Source organism: Rana temporaria, chromosome 1, assembly GCF_905171775.1.
Source record: "Rana temporaria chromosome 1, aRanTem1.1, whole genome shotgun sequence".
NCBI classification, from domain to species: Eukaryota; Metazoa; Chordata; class Amphibia; order Anura; family Ranidae; genus Rana; species Rana temporaria.
In genome coordinates this window covers 25,394,464-25,413,737 of record NC_053489.1, presented here as the reverse complement: position 1 = coordinate 25,413,737, position 19,274 = coordinate 25,394,464, and the positions used below count along the sequence as shown (strand labels likewise).

At 48.6% G+C, this 19,274-nt stretch overlaps 1 protein-coding gene across 1 annotated transcript; it reads right to left on the bottom strand.

Annotated features, from left to right (window-relative positions):
- Window positions 1-11,730: 11,730 nt before the first annotated feature.
- Window positions 11,731-18,622, bottom strand: LOC120925483 (14 kDa phosphohistidine phosphatase-like). Its single transcript, XM_040336025.1, has 3 exons — window positions 18,434-18,622; window positions 14,658-14,782; window positions 11,731-11,893 (listed from the first exon to the last, which is right to left on the bottom strand). Exons 1-3 carry the CDS (start codon window positions 18,576-18,578, stop codon window positions 11,804-11,806), a joined length of 360 nt encoding a protein of 119 aa, XP_040191959.1. The 5' UTR covers window positions 18,579-18,622; the 3' UTR covers window positions 11,731-11,803.
- Window positions 18,623-19,274: the final 652 nt, after the last annotated feature.

Sequence of the window (19,274 nt, the reverse complement as noted above, 5' to 3'; positions counted from 1 at the left end):
ATGTAAGGGGGGCCTCTGTGCAGACTCTGATGTAAGGGGGGCCTCTGTGCAGACTCTGATGTAAGGGGGGCCTCTGTGCAGACTCTGATGTAAGGGGGCCTCTGTGCGGACTCTGATGTAAGGGGGGCCTCTGTGCGGACTCCGATGTAAGGGGGGCCTCTGTGTGGACTCTGATGTAAGGGGGGCCTCTGTGCGGACTCTGATGTAAGGGGGGCCTCTGTGCAGACTCTGATGTAAGGGGGGCCTCTGTGCAGACTCTGATGTAAGGGGGGCCTCTGTGCGGACTCCAATGTAAGGGGGGCCTCTGTGTGGACTCTGATGTAAGGGGGGCCTCTGTGCAGACTCTGATGTAAGGGGGCCTCTGTGCGGACTCTGATGTAAGGGGGGCCTCTGTGCGGACTCCGATGTAAGGGGGGCCTCTGTGTGGACTCTGATGTAAGGGGGGCCTCTGTGCAGACTCTGATGTAAGGGGGGCCTCTGTGCAGACTCTGATGTAAGAGGGGCCTCTGTGCAGACTCTGATGTAAGGGGGGCCTCTGTGCGGACTCCAATGTAAGGGGGGCCTCTGTGTGGACTCTGATGTAAGGGGGGCCTCTGTACGGACTCTTGTGATCATAAAAAATCTTAGACTGTTTTCCTCGATCCATCACTTTTCCACACTCTATGGGCCACTTGACTGGACTTGCCCCCCAGGCCTAAGGCTGCCAGCCCTCCCCTGGTATAAGCTGAGTTTTCAGCCCTTTTTTCAGTCAATGTACCTTTGGCAGGGGCATCGTTAGCCCCGGGCTTGGGGGGCTGGTGCCCCGAATGGGCCCTCGAAAAGCCCTGAATCTATTTACCGATGATTTGTAAGTGGTTATAAACCGTATTCTATTCCATCCCAGAGGAGGAGGTCACGGGCCACATCAGAGGGCTCCGCGGGCCACTGGTTGGGCACCCCTGGCCTAGAGAATGTACATCTTTTTATATTGCATGGGTGACCTTAAAATGATGCCCCCCCCCCCGAAAAAAGTTCTGCGAACACCCATGTATGAAACGTTGATGGAATGCCTTCAACCCAGAACAGAAGATATAATATTAAGAGCGGCCGATTACATTATTTGCAAGGTGAAATACTTGTAGACATGTGCAATTAATTTAGTAACAAATCAAAGTTCGGCCGAATTTTGCAAAAAAATTTATACGAAAGAAATTATAGCGAAAAATAACGAATACATTTGACATGATTTGTTCATTTGTTAACCACTTGCCGTCGCCGCACCGTCATAATACGTCCACAAGGTGGCTCTCCTAGGCGAGAGCACGTAATATGACGTCCTGCCTATTAGCCGCCACTAGGGGCGCACCCCGCTCGCCCCCGACTCCCGTGTGTGTGCCCGGCGGGCGCGATCGCCGCCGGGCACACGCGATCGCTCGGTACAGAGCGGGGAACGGGAGCTGTGTGTGTAAACACACAGCTCTCGTTCCTGTCAGCAGGGGAAATGCTGATTTTCTGTTCATACAATGTATGAACCGAGGATCAGTGTTTCCCCTAGTGAGGCCACCCCCCCCCCACAGTAAGAACACACCCAGGCATACTTAACCCCTTCCCCGCCCCCTAGTGTTAACCCCTTCACTGCCAGTGGCATTTTTATAGTAATCTAATGCATTTTTATAGCACTGATCGCTATAAAAATGCCAATGGTCCCAAAAATGCCATTACTAGTAAAAAAAAATATTAATAAAAATGCCATAAAAATACCCCCTATTTTGTAAACGCTATAACTTTTGCGCAAACCAATCAATAAACGCTTATTGTGATTTTTTTTACGAAAAATATGTAGAAGAATACGTATCGGCCTAAACTGAGGAAAAAAAAAGTTTTTTTATATATTTTTGGGGGATATTTATTACAGCAAAAAGTAAAAAATATTCATTTTTTTCAAAATTGTCGTTCTATTTTTGTTTATAGCGCAAAAAATAAAAAACGCAGAGGTGATCAAATACCACCAAAAGAAAGCTCTATTTGTGGGAAAAAAAGGACGCCAATTTTGTTTGGGAGCCACGTCGCACGACCGCGCAATTGTCTGTTAAAGCGACGCAGTCCCGAATCGCAAAAAGTACTCTGGTCTTTGGGCAGCAATATGGTTAAAGGTCTAATGAAACAAAAGATCAAGTAAATCTTAGTGCAGTTTCACACAGGGGCGACCTAGCCGCCTGACAAGCCACGCTCCATTCTGTACAATGGAACCGTTCTAATAGGAGCCACTCAAGTCTCTCCAACTTAAAAAAAGATTCCTGTACTACTTGGGGGGGGGGGCGACTTTGGTGCGGCTTGCTTTGACTTCTATACAGAGTCTGAGGACTTTGAAGCCACCCCTGTGCAGGCCAATCAGCTGATACATTTTGTGCTGGAGGTTGGATTACTGGCAAAGTGCATTCCTGAGAAGTGAGTGAGAAGGGTGTTGTGATGTATTTGAGCCGAGGAGAAGAGATATTGTCATTGTGCGTGTTAATGGATTCAATAAACGACTTTCCAAGCTACAAATCGTTATCACTAGGGTTGTCCCGATAACGATACTAGTATCGGTACCGATATCAAGCACCGATATCCTTGTTTCTCTCTCCCTCCGTATCCCCCTCCTTGTTTCTCTCTCCCTCCGTATCCCCCTCCTTGTTTCTCTCCCCCCCCCCCGTATCCCCCTCCGTGTTTCTCTCCCCCCCGTATCCCCCTCTGTGTTTCTCTCCCCCCCCGTATCCCCCTCTGTGTTTCTCTCCCCCCCCCCGTATCCCCCTCCTTGTTTCTCTCTCCCTCCGTGTTTCTCTCCCCCCATATCCCCCTCCGTGTTTCTCTCTCCCTTCATGTCCCCCGCTGTGTTTCCGTCTCCCTCCGTGTTTGCGTCTCCCTCCGTATCCCCCTCCTTGTTTCTCTCTCCCTCCGTATCCCCCTCCTTGTTTCTCTCTCCCTCCGTATCCCCCTCCTTGTTTCTCTCTCCCTCCGTGTTTCCGTCTCCCTCGGTATCCCCCTCCTTGTTTCTCTGTCCCTCCGTATCCCCCTCCGTGTTTCTCTCTCCCTCCGTATCCCCCATCTTGTTTCTCTCTCCCTCCGTATCCCCCTCCTTGTTTCTCTCTCCCTCTGTGTTTCCGTCTCCCTCCGTATCCCCCTCCTTGTTTCTCTCTCCCTCCGTATCCCCCTCCTTGTTTCTCTCTCCCTCCGTATCCCCCTCCTTGTTTCTCTCTCCCTCCGTGTTTCCGTCTCCCTCCGTATCCCCCTCCTTGTTTCTCTCTCCCTCCGTGTTTCCGTCTCCCTCCGTATCCCCCTCCTTGTTTCTCTGTCCCTCCGTATCCCCTCCTTGTTTCTCTGTCCCTCCGTATCCCCCTCCGTGTTTCTCTCTCCCTTCATGTCCCCCGCTGTGTTTCCGTCTCCCTCCGTGTTTCCATCTCCCTCCGTATCCCCCTCCTTGTTTCTCTCTCCCTCCGTATCCCCCTCCTTGTTTCTCTCTCCCTCCGTATCCCCCTCCTTGTTTCTCTGTCCCTCCGTATCCCCCTCCTTGTTTCTCTCTTCCTCCGTATCCCCCTCCTTGTTTCTCTCTCCGTATCCCCCTCTGTGTTTCTCTCTCCCTCGGTATCCCCCTCCGTGTTTCTCTCTCCCTTCATGTCCCCCACTGTGTTTCCGTCTCCCTCCGTGTTTCCGTCTCCCTCTGTATCCCCCTCCTTGTTTCTCTGTCCCTCCGTATCCCCCTCCTTGTTCCCCTGGAATTGTCAGGATGGAGAGCGGCGGTAGGAGCCGGTAAATCTGGCTCCTTACTGCTCTGAATGGACAGAGTCAGTGATTACTGACTCTGTCCATTCACATAACTGAAACATCGTAAGCTGCGATTACAATGTTTGAGTTTATGAATGAAGAGAAGATGCTGTCTTCTCTCCATTCATTTTCAGCGCAGCTGAGGCTGCTGAGAGAGGGAATGGGGAACATGTGTCCCTAGTCCCTTTTCTCTGTCTCAAAGGGGAGATGTCAGAGGTCTCTTAAGACCCCTGATATCTCACCAAAGCCCCCCAACAGGGCTAAAAAAAAAGAAAATAGTAGAAAATATAAAAAAAAATTAAAGAAAAAACACACTGACATGGTCCACCCCCCACCACACTTAAAAAAAAGAAAGCATTAGAATTAAAAAAAATAGTAAAAAAAAAAATAAATTGTAAAAAATTAAAAACAAATTGTTAAAAAAAAAAAAAACTACTGACACATGTGCCACTGTCACATGAGATTAAAAAAAAGTATCGGTATCGGCGAGTACTTGAAAAAAAAAGTATCGGTACTTGTACTCGGTCTTAAAAAAGTGGTATCGGGACAACCCTAGTTATCAATGGAAACGAAAATAATTTGTTCCGCATTGACTTCAATGGCATGCAATACCGCATGTGGCCAGAGGTCAGGGGCGCCGGAGAGCCTCAGAAACGATCGGAAAGGCCCAGCTGACCTCAAAAAGGCTCAGAAACACCCGGGAACAGAGTATTTCCAAACAGCTCGGCTCTGGCGCCCACCTCAGGCAAAATGAGGTACTGCAGGCCCCATTCTGCTCGTTTTGCGAGACAACACTCGCAAACCCAATCAAATTTTTTTTTTTTTAAAGTTGCTCGTCTTTCAAAATGCTCGTTAACCGCGTTACTCGTAAACCGAGGTTCCACTGTACATAAATATCGAATCGATATACATACAAAACGAATAAAGTTGGTATAACGAATATCGACACTCTACAGAAATAACTAATTATCCGAAAACGAATTAACGTAACATTAACGAATATAACAGAAAGAAATTATGTATTTTACAAATGAAAACAAAACTAATACCTGACAAGCCGTGTTTTGTTAGTGAATGACATTTTTGGACTTTAGATCACTGCCTGGTGATGCAGCCTCTGCTCGGGGACTACATGTCCCAACATACTCTGGGGCCTCCTTTTACATACCGCCTCTGTCACTCCGAAGGCAAGCACATGATTGGATGGATAATAAAGAGGACCAATAATGCGGAAGCTCCTGTATGTCCAAAAAATCAAGTAGAGGACAAAGGATAAGTCCCCAGTTTTTTCCGTTATCTGCCAGAAGCAGATTTTTTTTTTTCTCATTGGTGACTTAATGGGTTGGGTTTACCAAAACTGGAGAATGCTAAATCTGGTGCAGCTCTGCATGTTAACCAATCAGCTTCTAACTTCAGCTTTTTTCAATTAAGGCCGACTATACACGGTGCAAATTTCTTTCCTGCAGCCTTGGGTTTCAGGAAAAATTTGCACAATTCCCCCATCCACATAGACCGTGCTGACAGGGGAATCCCTCCTACTGCTTTCTCCCAGTGGGAGTAGGGGATGCCATCCCCGCCAGGAGAAAACGGTGATTATCGTTAGCAGCTATAGCAGCCGCTTGCGATAATCAGAAGGGAATCTGGCAGGCTGGTTGTACCCAAGTTGATCGATCAACCACTTGCTTACTGGGCACATAAACCCCCTTCGTGCCCAGGCGAAATTTCAGCTTCCGGCACTGCGTCGCTTTAACTGACATTTGCGCGGTCGTGCGACGTGGCTCCCAAACAAAATTTACGTCCTTTTTTTCCCACAAATAGAGCTTTCTTTTGGTGGTATTTGATCACCTCTGCGGTTTTTATTTTTTGCGCTATAAACAAAAAAAGAGCGACAATTTAAAAAATATATATATATTTTTTACTTGTTGCTGTAATAAATATCCCAATTTTTTTTTTAAACTATTTTTCTTCTCAGTTAAGGCCGATACGTATTTTTCTACGTATTTTTGTAAAAAAAAAAAAAAAAAAAATTGCAATAAGCGACTGGTTTGCGCAAAAGTTATAGCGCCTACAAAATAGGGGACAGAATTATGATTTTTTTTTTTATTATTTTTATTTTTACTAGTAATGGAGGCGATATGCGATTTTTTATTGGGACTGCGATATTGCGGCGGACATATCGGACACTTTTGACACACATTTGGGACCATTCACATTTATACAGCGATCAGTGCTATAAAAATGCACTAATTACTGTATAAATGTGACTGGCAGGGAAGGGGTTAACACTAGAGGGTGAGGAAGGGGTTAAATGTGTATCCTGGGTGTGTTCTAACTGTGTGGGGGGAGGGGGGTGACTGGGGGAGGTGACTGATGCTGTGTCCCTATGTACAAGAGACACAGATCGGTCTCCTCTCTCCCTGACAGCACGTGGAGCTCTGTGTTTACACACAGAGCTCCACGTCCCTGCTCTCACCGCCGATCGCGGGTACCCGGCGGACATCGCGGCCGCCAGGTACACGCATTGGCTCTTCACGGGACAGTGTTTACCCAGTGGCGCGCGCCGGTAATGCTTTTAAAAAGACGTCCACCCGGCACTGTTGACGTCTTTTGTCAATAGCGCGGGTCTGAAGTGGTTAATGGTTTGAATCTCGGCTGCCGAACCAGGCCGGGATTTGAACCGTGTATGGCCGGCCTAAGCTTTGACAAAAAAAAACCTTGAAGATGATTGCTTTCTATGAAGAGGCGCGCAAAATTTTGCACTCTCCAGTTATAATAAATCAGCCACAGTGTGCTTTGTTCTGCACTGTGTGTATAGGTGGCCATTTTGTTAGAGGAGCAGGGCTTTGCTTCCCCATGTCAGAGTTGCCCCCCTTATAATGGGGATTTGATGAGTGCTGGAGTAATGATAAAAGGAGCAGTGGGAGAGGTGGAAGAAGCACAGACCCACATAATGGATGAAGCAGAAGCAGGGAGAGTCTTGCACTGCAGGTCTTATGGTACAGCTTCCTCTCCAGCAAGGAGAACAGTGAACAACACAGTAGTGATATCACCAAATCCAACATCAAATCTCTTAAAGTGGAAATATACTAAATAAAAATGCTAGAAAGTAGGTACTGTACATTTGGACAGTCATTCAACCAGTCCAGTAGAGGTATGTAGTACTACCCTTGAAGAAGCTGTAGAAAATGTTGGGTTCTTCTACTGTTCCAGGCAATGACCCACCTTGTACTGGACCTAACAACACTCCTCCCCCCCTCTACGCCGGCGCCCCCATCCTAACTGTGGGCACCCGGCCGTGACAGCTTTCAGCTTCACGGCCGGGCACTCATTGCGCATGCGCGAGCGGCGCTACCTGATTGGACAGGCGATTGCCTGGGACCTGTCACGTGTCCCAGGCGATCGCCCCACAGGGAGGGGCCGCCAAAAGGCGATATGACGTATAGCCTAAGCGGTCCCTTGGCGGAAGGAGGAAGTGAGACAGGAAGTCCCACTCCTCCTGAAGCCCCCACTCCCCCCCCAAAAAAATTACATGTGGCATGTAAGGGGGTGAGAAGTGGATTAAGCGGAAGTTCCATTTTTGGGTGGAACTCCGCTTTAAAAAAAAAAAACACAAGTACAGTGGAACCTCGGATTGCGAGTAACGCGGTTAACAAGCGTTTCGCAATATGAGCGCTGTTTTTTTTTCCAAAATCGTAACTCGGTTTGCTAGTGTTGTCTTGCAAAACAAGCATGATTCAGGCCAAAGCAGTGTGTAGTACCGCGTTTGGACTGAGGTGGGCAGGCGCCGGAGTCGAGCAGAGCTGAACGGCGCCGATCGGAAATGCACGTAAAGGCCCGCGGACAGCAAATCTCGGGAACGGAGTCTTTCCAAGGTTTGCCTTGCTGGCCGTTCCCAAGACTCTCCGGCGCCCCCCCACCTCTGGCCGCATGCGGTATTGCATGCCATTGAAGTCAATGCGGAACAAATTATTTTCGTTTCCATTGATTTCAATGGGGAAACTCACTTTTGATATGCGAGTGCTTTGGATTACGAGCATTCTCCTGGAACGGATTATGCTTGTAATCTGAGGTTCCGCTGAACCTTTTTCCCAATTAAAATAATTACAGTGCCATCATCCACATACAGAAATAGAAGGAACAACGTATATTAAACAGTGGGCTAGATTCAGATAGGTTAGCGGATCTTTAGATCCGCGTAACATATCTGATTTACGTTACGCCGCCGCTATTTTTTGAAGCAAGTGCTTTATTCAGAAAGCACTTGCCTCCAACGTTGCTGCAGCGTATCGTAATTCCCCCGGCAGAATTCAAATTCTGCGGCTAGGGGGCGTGTAGTATTTAAATCAGGCGCGTTCCCGCGCCGATCGAACAGCGCATGCGCCGTCCGCAAATTTTCCCAGCGTGCATTGCTCCAAATGACGTCGCAAGGACGTCATTGGTTTCGACGTTAACGTAAATTGCGGCCGTATTCGCGAACGATTTACGCAAACGACGTAAAAATTTCAAAACTCGGCGCGGGAACGACGGCCATACATAACATAGGATACGCTGCACTTACCCCTGCTATAGCAGGGGTAACTTTCCGACGAAAAAAAGCCGAACGCAAACGACGTAAAAAAAAAAAAGTGCCGGGCGGTCGTTCGTTTCTGAATCGGCGTAAATGCTCATTTGCATATCCGACGCGTAAAAGATATGGAAGCGCCACCTGACGGCCGGCCTGAAATTGCAGCTTAAGATATGACGGTGTAAGTCACTTACACCTGTCGGATCTTGGGCATATCTATGCGTAACCTGATTCTATGAATCAGGCGCATAGATACGACGGCCGGACTCAGAGATACGTCGGCGTATCAGGAGATACGCCGTTGTATCTTCTTTATGAATCCGGCCCAGTGTGTTTAGTATCACTTTAACCACTTCCCGCCCAAGGACGTCATATGACGTCCTGGACTTTCAGTGGGGATATCTGAATGATGAGTGCAGCAACAGGCCTCATTCAGATATCACCGTCTTCTGCCAGCGATTCTGCACACCATAATAATCATAGCGGCAGTTCCGCCGCTTGATCATTCTTATAGGTGACGGGAGGGGACGTCCCCCCCCGCCACCATCCGGTGTTTCTCCGGGCTCTCCCGTGCCATCGGGGACCCGGAAAAACGATCCACCATCGTCGGATGGGAAGCATAGAGATGACTGGGGACCAGATGGTCCCCAGTCATTTCTATGGCCGTCGGAGGCCCAGGCGCGATGTTATGACTTCATGGCCGGGTACCCGGAAGTAAACAAAGCCGCAATCGCAGCTGTCGGCATTAGATCGTGATTTTTTTTTCACAATCTCATGCTTTCCAGCCTGGAGGAGAGAAATGGGGTCTTATTGACCCCGCATCTCTCCATAAAGAGTACCTGTCACGATATATTCCTATTACAAGGAATGTTTACGTTCCTTGTAATAGGAATAAGGCTGCATTCACACCTGAACGCGGCGTATTTTACCGCGATTTGCCGCGACAAATTGCGGCGTTTTGTCCCGCGATTTGCTGCGACAAAACGTGGTAAAATGCGCCACGGTGACATACACAGGAGGGGTGATCAACATTGTCGGCTATGGCCAAACGCTGAAAACCGCCTGAAAAAAAGGTCAATACGCCTAGGTGTGAATGCAGCCTTAAAGTAAAGTAATAAAAAAAAAAGTGCAAAAATAAAAAAAAAATTAAGTAAAATAAACGTTTTTGTTTTTAATTTAAAACGCCCCTGTCCCCAGTAGCTCGCACGCAGAAGCGAACACACACGCAAGTAAACGCCGTTCAAACCACACATGTGAGGTATCGCAGCGTGCGTTAGAACGCCAGCAACAATTCTAGACCTCCTCTGTAACTCTAAACTGAGAACCTGTAAAAAAAAAATTAAGCGTCGCCCATTTCGATTTTTAAGTACAGAAGTTTGGCGCCATTCCATGAGTGTGAGCAATTTTAAAGCGTGACATGTTGGGTATCTATTTACTCGGCGTAACATCATCTTTCACATTATACAAAAAAAAAATTGGGGTAACTTTACTGTTTTGTTATTTTTTAATTCATGAAAACCATTTTTTCCCCCAAAAAAAGGCATTTGAAAAATGATTGTGCAAATACCGTGCGAGATAAATGTTGCAATGACCGCCATTTTATTCCCTAGGGTGTCTGCTAAAAAAAACAAATATAGTGTTTCGGGGTTCTGAGTAACTTTCTAGCCAAAAAATGATGATTTTTGCATGTAGGAGAGGAGTGCCAGAATAGGCCCGGTATGGAAGTGGTTAAGAAATATAGGGGTGTACTCACTTTTGTGAGATAATGTATCAATCTGTTTTAAATCATCATACAAATATATATTTGACATTAAAACACGTTATTTTTTGGCAATAATGGTGTGGGTGAATTTCTGCCAGTCGCAGCCTGTGTCTCACGCCCCTCCACCATTTGTCTTAGTATAAGAGGGAGGCAAAGCCACCTTTAATCTACATGTAATATCCCACCCCTCCATTGTGTTTAGCTGGTTAGTGGGCATGGAGGAGGAGGGAGTGGGCTGTCATTTACCACTGTATATACGCCCACATGTGTGACTCTATACAGGGGCGAACTGACAACTCATGGGGCAACCGGGCAATAGGAGATTATGGGGCCCCCAGGAAATGGGAGATTATGAGGCCCTCGGGCAATAGGAGATTATGGGGCCCCCGGGCAATAGGACATTATGGGGCCCTCGGGCAATAGGACATTATGGGGCCACACAATAGATATACACACACACACACACAGGGCCGTTTGAAGACATTTGGGGTCCCCAGGCAAAAAAAAAAAAGTGACTTTTAAGTTGAGAAGCGGGGGGGGGGGGGGGGTTGGCGCCTTACCTCTATCCTCCACCACGCACATGCCGGCAGATGTTGGCGTCCGCACAGGGGCCATCGCTGCGTCCTCCTGCAGTCCGGTCGGCCGTGTAACATTACCGCGCGGAACAGGAGATTCAGTTTGCTGTTCCCGGGGCTGGACTGAAAGGAAGTGAACACTCAGTGTGTGCACTTCATGTCAGTCCGGCCGGGAACAGGAACCGGATTCTCCTGTACCGCGCGGTTATGGTACACGGCCGACCGGACTGCAGGAGGACGCAGCGGTGCGGCAAGGGCCCTCCCTGTTGGGGCACCTGGCCAGCTCGGGGCCTGAGGCAAATGCTTGCTTTGCCTGTCGGGTTCCGACGGGCCTGCGCATACACACACTGAAAAGGTACTGGAGAGGCGGGGCAGCTATAATCCTGGGATTTTTAGGCCAAAAGGATGTCGGGAAGGGACATTTCAAGGACAGATGTAAAAAGAAAAACTGATTTTTACATACTGTCCCTGGTTTTACGGAGGCTGGCAACCCCGATGGGGCCCCCTAGTGGCATGGGGCCCTTGGGCAGTGCCCGAATGGTCAATGCGCCCCTGACTCAATAGTCACATGGGCTGCCCAGATGTAATAGGGAGGAAATGCTCAGCCTACAAACTCGCTGAAAACTGAGCATGTGCAGAGCTGCCAACACTGCTCTGCAAAATCCCTAGCTGCATTGGGGACTTGGACACAAGGGGGAGACAGAGAGCAGCAGGATCAACCAGGTTTTTTGCAGAATGCAGAAAACAAATCTCATAGTGACCGAGTATGAACTGCATTTAATACACCATTTGTTGATTTTTTTATGTTGTGGGTTTAGTGATACTTTGAGAAACGAGTGGTCGCCAACTTGGCTGTCGTGTTTGGATCCGAAGACTAACCACGGAAGTTACAATTCTATTGGCAGATGACATTTCCGATACCTATGCATTTCAGGGCCTTCTTTCATGAAGGTAACATTGCCATTCTTGTTCTATACGTGGGCAGAAGACTGAAAGTGAAACAAGTAGGATCCCATAATAAATCATTCACAGTGTTCATTTTATTATCAATATTTAACTTATCATGTGAATCTTTATACAAGGTTCAGAAATATTTGCAGGCCTGTGGTGCTGAAGGGGTCACTTCTTGTCCTCCCACACCACCTCATAATCCTTGTAGGCGTGTCTGAGTTTTTCCGCTGCGACGGAGTGATCTGCTCGGCCGTATCCCTGCAAACGATCGGAAATCAGATTTTTCATATCAGTGCATGAGGATGGAAAAAATAAATAAAAGATACAACAAAGCAGTCTAATGACTTATTTCACCAAATAATGACCTAAAGGGGTTGTAAAGGTAAAAAAAAAAAAAAATTCCCTGAAAAGCTTCCTTTACCTTAGTGCAGTCCTCCTTCACTTACCTCTTCCTTCCATTTTGCTTTTAAATGTCCTTATTTCTTCTGAGAAATCCTCACTTCCTGTTCTTCTGTCTGTAACTCCACACAGTAATGCGAGGCGTTCTCCCTGGTGTGGAGAAAGCCTCTTGAGGGTGGAGGTCCAGAGTCAGGACGCCCCCAAAAACACACAGCTCCTTTCTCTATCTGCAACGTAGAGCGCGTCCTGACTCTCCTGCTCGCCCCCTCAAGAGGCTTTCTCCACACCAGGGAGAAAGCCTCGCATTACTGTGTGGAGTTACAGACAGAAGAACAGGAAGCGAGGATTTCTCAGAAGAAACAAGGACATTTAAAGCTGAGCTCCACCCTAAAGTGGAACTCCCGCTGATCGCAACCCTCCCCCCCTCCGGTGTCACATTTGACACCTTTCAGGGGGGAGGGGGTGCAGATATCTGTCTAAAGACAGGTATTTGCACCCACTTCCGGCCACACAGTCTCGGGCAGACTGCGGGCATGACATCACCTCCACCCCCCCGTCCCGTCTCCCCGTTGTATTCTGGGCACACTCGGCTCCCAGTACACAACGGGAGCCAATCGACAGGCGTAGCGCGACTCGCGCATTCGCCGTAGGGAACCGCGCAGTGAAGCCGGAGAGCTTCACTTCCTGGTTCCCTCACCGAGGATGGCGGGGGGGGGGGGGGGTTTAGCAGAGTGACAAGCGAACGCTCGTCCTCTGCTGAGGACAGCGCTGGACTCCAGGACAGGTAAGTGTCCTAATATTAAAAGTCAGCAGCTGCAGTATTTGTAGCTGCTGGCTTTTAATATTTTTTATATTAACCACTTAAGGACCGCCTCCTGCAGATATACGTCGGCAGAATGGCACGGCTGGGCACAAGCACGTACCTGAAAACGTCCTCTTTAAGTGCCCAGCCGTGGGTCGCGGGTGTGCGCCCGCGACCCGGTCCGAAGCTCCGTGACCGCAGGACCCGATCGTCGCCGGAGTCCCGCGATCGGTCCCCGGAGCTGAAGAACGGGGGATATTTATTATAGCAAAAAGTAAAAAATATTGAATTTTTTTCAAAATTGTCGCTCTATTTCTGTTTATAGCGCAAAAAATAAAAACCGCAGAGGTGATCAAATACCACCAAAAGAAAGCTCTATTTGTGGGGAAAAAAAGGACGCCAATTTTGTTTGAGGAGCCACGTCGCACGACCGCGCAATTGTCAGTTAAAGCGACGCAGTGCCGAATCGCAAAAAGGGGCCCGGTCATTGAGCAGCAATATGGTCCGGAGCTGAAGTGGTTAAATGTGTTCATTTATAGGTTTTGCAATTAAACACAATAATCCTATTACAGCAACTGTTTTTTTCTTTCATTCGGAGGTTTCCGAAGTAACAAATTTGTTGAAATTCGTTAACGAATTCGGAACAAAACGAATCGCACACGTCTAGTGTGTATGCAAGTTGGGGTGGTATCAGGGCCGGCCCTATGATGGGACCGGGTGGTACCATGGGTACCAGGCAGCACTTTTAGGGGGGCAGCATACTGAAGCCCGCCAGCCCGTTCCGCCAGCTCCGCTACCCAAACAAAATTGGCGTCCTTTTTTCCCCCCCCACAAATAGAGCTTTCTTTTGGTGATATTTGATCACCTCTGCGGTTTTTATTTTTTGTGCTTTAAATATATATATATTCTTTAACTTTTTGCTATAATAAATATCCCCAAAATTTAGAAAAATAAACTATTTTCTTCAGTTTAGGCCAATATGTATTCTTCTACATATTTTTGGTACCAAAAAAAACCACACAATCAGCGTACATTGATTCGTTTGCGCAAAAGACATTGTGGCCGCCGGCAATTCACAGGTCCCTTTATACTCCTGGATACATGTATAGAGCCATGGCAGGTCCTTTTATACACCTATATGCATGTATAGAGCCATGACAGGCCCTCTTTATACATCTATAGAGCCATGACAGGCCCCCGTTATACTCCTTAATACATGTATAGAGCCATGACAGGCCCTCTTTATACATCTATAGAGCCATGACAGGCCCTCGTTATACTCTTTTAAACATGTATAGAGGTCCTCTTTATATAGGAGTATAAAGAGGACCTGTCATGTTTAAAAGAGTATAACGAGGGCCTGTCATGGCTCTATAGATGTATAAAGAGTACTTGACATGGCTCTATACATGTATACATATATACATTTATAGAGCCATGACGGGTCCTCTTGATATTCCTTTACATGTAAAGAATAAATGACAGGTCCTCTATATACATGTATAGAGCAATGACAGGTCCTCTTTATACTCCTATACATCTATAGAGCAATGACAGGTCCTCTTTATACTCCTTTATACATGTATAGAGCCATGACGGGTACCCTTTAGTTATGATATAAAATAATGAATGTGGGGGCCTTTTGGTTGGCGTGATTTTTTTTCTGGGGGGGGGGGGGGGGGGGGGGCAGCATTTAATTCTTGGTCCCAGGCAGCACAATGTCTTGGGCCGGCACTGGGTGGTATTAATAAAACACATGGGCACGAAACCCCACATTATATTGTAGCATGCGCGGCAGTGTGACTATACAAACATACGTACAGTAGATTCGCCGTACACCCGGATCTTCTTCTCCGCACTGTTGTGCTCGATCTTCCCTCCTCCGAGGCATTTACATTGCAGGCCCAGCGCTTCCATCTCAGGGTTCACTTTGTCAAAGATGTGATCTACGGAGAAGGCAGAAAGAGTCTTAAAGGAGTTCTCTGACCTAAAAGTTTTAACCCCCGCTGTGCCCGGGCTGTAAAAAAATAGAAAATAAACTGTCACTTACCTGCCTACGATCCCCCGTTGTTCCGATATCGCCGTCCCGTTCTCCGGTCCCGGGCCCCTTCCGCTTCCTGTGTGTCGGTGACTCATAGTGCGCTCAGCCTATCAGCGGCCGCAGCAATGTCCCGTCGCGGCCACTGATAGGCTGAGCGCACTATGAGTCACCGACACACAGGAAGCGGAAGAGACCGGGACCGGAGAACGGGACGGCGATATCGGAACAACGGGGGATCGTAGGCAGGTAAGTGACAGTTTATTTTCTATTTTTTTACAGCCCGGGCACAGCGGGGGTTAAAACTTTTAGGTCAGAGAACTCCTTTAAGTCTGTAGGAGGTCAGAACAGGTTCCAAAGATAATTCTGCTACAATTTGACACTTTTAGGGCTCGCTGACACTTGTGTTCAGGGTGGGGGTGGAAAAAAAAAATAGGCAGTTGGGCTTTGTTTTTACCACCCAATGACTGCCAGCTGGGGTTATATACAGATTAACTGTCACATTCTGCAGACCGAACCGCAGCAGACCATGCCCCATTCAACCGAGCAGGACTGTGCTGCAACTGCAAGCTAAATGCTAGGCCTGTGGTTGTGTCACAGGATTCCTATAAAAAATAAAACCCTGTTCGGCTGTTCTAAAAAAAATAAAAAATAAAATAATTAGGTGGCAGCATTCCCTTCTAAATGCCTGTCAACCACTCTCTGAAAAGTGATCCACCTTGCATTGTGTTGGAATACATTGTATTCTTGTATAACTACAGATATACTGTTCAGCCAGTAGATGGCAGTGTTTATAAGTTTTTAGCTGCATCTATGGTATGCTCCATGTCTGTTTTCTCGGCATAATAAAACATTCCTGTTTCCTGCCTGCAGTTAAGAAGCAAAGCCCATGTGGACTGTGCACTGTCTGTTCTGTAGGGTTATACACAGAATTTCTAAACAGATTGCTTTTCAGTGATTAAAGCGCAGCTCCGCCGTTTTTTTTTTTTCCCTTTTAAAGTCAGCCGCTACAAATACTGCAGCTGCTGACTTTTAAAATAAGGACACTTACCTGTCCAGGGCGTCCCCAATCAGGGCCGGCCTTAGGTGTTCAGGCGCCCTGTGCGAGATAATCCTGTGGCGCCCCCCGAATTGCCCCTGTAAATGAAAGTATAGGGTGGTATTGGGGCAGCTGGGGAGATCTAAGGCAGGTTGGGGTAATATAAGGCAGGCTGGGGTGGCATAGGGCAGGCTTGGTTGGTATAGGGCAGGCTGAGGTGGCATAGGGCAGGCTGCGGTGGCATAGGGCAGGCTGCGGTGGCATAGGGCAGGCTTGGTTGGTATAGGGCAGGCTGCGGTGGCATAGGGCAGGCTTGGTTGGTATAGGGCAGGCTGCGGTGACATAGGGCAGGCTGCGGTGGTATGGTGCCAGGTCAGGACTCTATGTAGGGACATTTGAAGCAGTGCAGTAACTAACTTACAGCATGCCTGGAGATGCTGCTGTGTCCTCGTTTTTCTCCTTCAGCTGTGGGATCAGCCAGAGTGTGAAGGAGTCTGTGGGAGGAGTGGAGGAGGCAGCCACACCCCAGCTACGCCCACCAACTCAGGCGGTCTACGGAGACATTGGAGATCCCTGAGGGACAACATTAGATGGGGGAGTGGGGGGGACCAGGACGGACCTGGGAAACAGCGTGGCGGCTGTGAGGGAGACACCAACAAGGGGGAGGAGGAGGGAGGGGAGCACTCTGGTGCTTGAGCGCCCCCACCTCTGTGGTGCCCGGGTGAACTGCACCCCATCTAGGATCGGCCCTGATGCGACTCACATTCTGTGAGCTGTGTGTGCCGCACGGCGCCCCATGGCGCCCTGTGCAGCAGGACGGCTCGCACACCCCAAAGGCCGGCCCTGCCCGCAATGTCGGCACCCGAAGCGGATCTATCCCTCGCCTCTCAGGTGCTGCACGTTCCCACTGGTCCCTGCTGTCTCTTGGGACCTGTGTGTGCCAGAAGGCAGCAGACGGGACGGAAAAGTGCAGTCCAGGGACCCCGCCTGTGGAATGCACTACCAACCACCATCCGACTGGAGTTGGACCACTTGGCCTTCAGGAGAAAGATTAAAACCTATCTCTTCTGAGGTCAAGGGGTTCCTTACCCATGGAATGGATACAGCGCCCAGAGGCGATTCAGTTTTGCTATTAAATAACATTTCTAATCATATGGAATTAATAACAAAAGTTCCCCTTTACATCAGAGTCCACAGAGTTTCCCTTTACATCATAGTCCACAGAGTCCCCCTTTACATCAGAGACCAAAGAGTCCCCCTTTACATCAGAGACCACAGAGTTACCCCTTTATATCAGAGACCACAGAGTTACCCCTTTACATCAGAGACCACAGAGTCCCCCTTTACATCAGAGACCACAGAGTTCCCCTTCACTGTAAGGGGGGACTCTGCAGACTCTGATGTAAGGGAGAACTCTGGGGCCTCTAACATAAGGGATGCTCTGGGACTGGGAACACTGAGAACTCTGATGTACGGAGAGGACTCTGATATAAGGGGGAACACTGTGGCCTCTGGTGTAAATGGTAACTGATGTAAGGGGTGCTCTGATGTAAGGGGTGCTCTGAGAGCCCTTATTTACCTTAGTGTTCTCACTCAGAGGCAGGAGAGAGAAGGGCGGAGACTTCAGTCACAGACAGGGGTGGATGGTGAGCTCACTCACCCCTTGGCAGTCAGCACCTCTCCTCCAGATGTATCTGGGGCTGCTGGACTTAAACATTTCCGGCCCCAACTTTCCTTTTCTGAGGCACATTGGAGTGTGGGCAGACACAGAGGGATAGGGGTGTTTGGGGGGGGGGGGTGATAGTGTTGGCTTTGGGCAGTGGGAAAGAGAGTAACAGACACTCTCAGCTTAGACAACTGCAGCCAGCAACCCTGCTGGGAAGTCATCGTCCAGTCTGAAACCCGGACGCATGATTCCAAACCCAAACTGTCCAGGTGAATCCCGGACAGGTGGCAACCCTACATTATGGGCAGGATCTTCAGGTCAGCCTGCAACAGGAAGTGCCGTTACTGGCAGGATCTCCAGGTCAGCCTGCAACAGGAAGTGCCGTTACTGGCAGGATCTTCAGGTCAACCTGCAACAGGAAGTGCCCTTACTGGCAGGATCTTCAGGTCAACCTGCAACAGGAAGTGCCCTTACTGGCAGGATCTCCAGGTCAGCCTGCAACAGGAAGTGCCGTTACTGGCAGGATCTCCAGGTCAGCCTGCAACAGGAAGTGCCGTTACTGGCAGGATCTCCAGATAAGAAATGTTGAAACACAAATTGTATAAGAAGACAGTATAGAGGGAGGGGCGATGCCGATCATACAGAAATATAGAGGTCAGGTCTATAAAAAGGGATGGGATTAAATAATCTTCCAGGACGGGTTGATTATCCCAGACCCCCCCCATGGATCAGACCCCCCCCATGGATCAGACCCCCCCCATGGATCAGACCCCCCCATGGATCAGACCCCCCCATGGATCAGACCCCCCCATTGTCTGTTCCCGGCACCGAGCGCTCTCCCCCCTTCCACTCACTGTGGTACTCTGCGCTCTTGGTCCCCCGGACGATATCTCGGTGAGGTTCTGATTGGCCGGCCCCGGCGCTCACCCTGACGAGGATATATTTGAACGCCCCCTCCGGGTCTATCTGCACCTCGGCCACCGAGTCTAGATGAGTCATGGCCGCTGCGGATCCCTACAGAGGAGGGGGGGAGGGGCTGAGAGGGGGACGGCTATATATAGCACACTGCCAAATTTCATAAGGAAGTGGCCTTAAAGGGACAGGGACAGAAAATAAAACACCTGTGTGCTTAGGCTCTGGTGGAAGCACATCCTAGCTCTATAGACGTCCTCCTGTCTTTTTATTCCCCCTCGCAGCCCCGGATGAAGTCGGAGTCGGTGTTTTTGAGGTTTTTGTTTTCACAAATTCCCTTTAAATTGGATTAAAAAAAAAAAAAAAAAGTATCCTTGTGCAAAAACTTTTAACCCCTCAGCCGATCGTAAACCATCGATCCTCCGTCTAACCTAGATAACCCGGCACTGAGTTAACCCCTTACCCTCCACCCAGTTATCTGCAGACAGATGTGTAAAGATGGCGACACGTTTGTAGTGATCTGGTCATTCCATGTGACTAATGACGACCATCAACCTAAAGATCTGATCAAAGGATCCTTCACAGCAATCAATCAATATGAATCGCCTCTATGCAGGGCCACCATCAGGAATTATGGGGCCCCTTACACAGCTTTAGGCATGGGCCCCCTGGAGCAGAGAACCCGGGGGGGGGGGGGGGTGCCGCTTGAAATTGAGAAGTGTGGGGGGGGGGCTTTACAAAAAAAAGAAATAAAAATATATATATAATATAATATAATAAAAA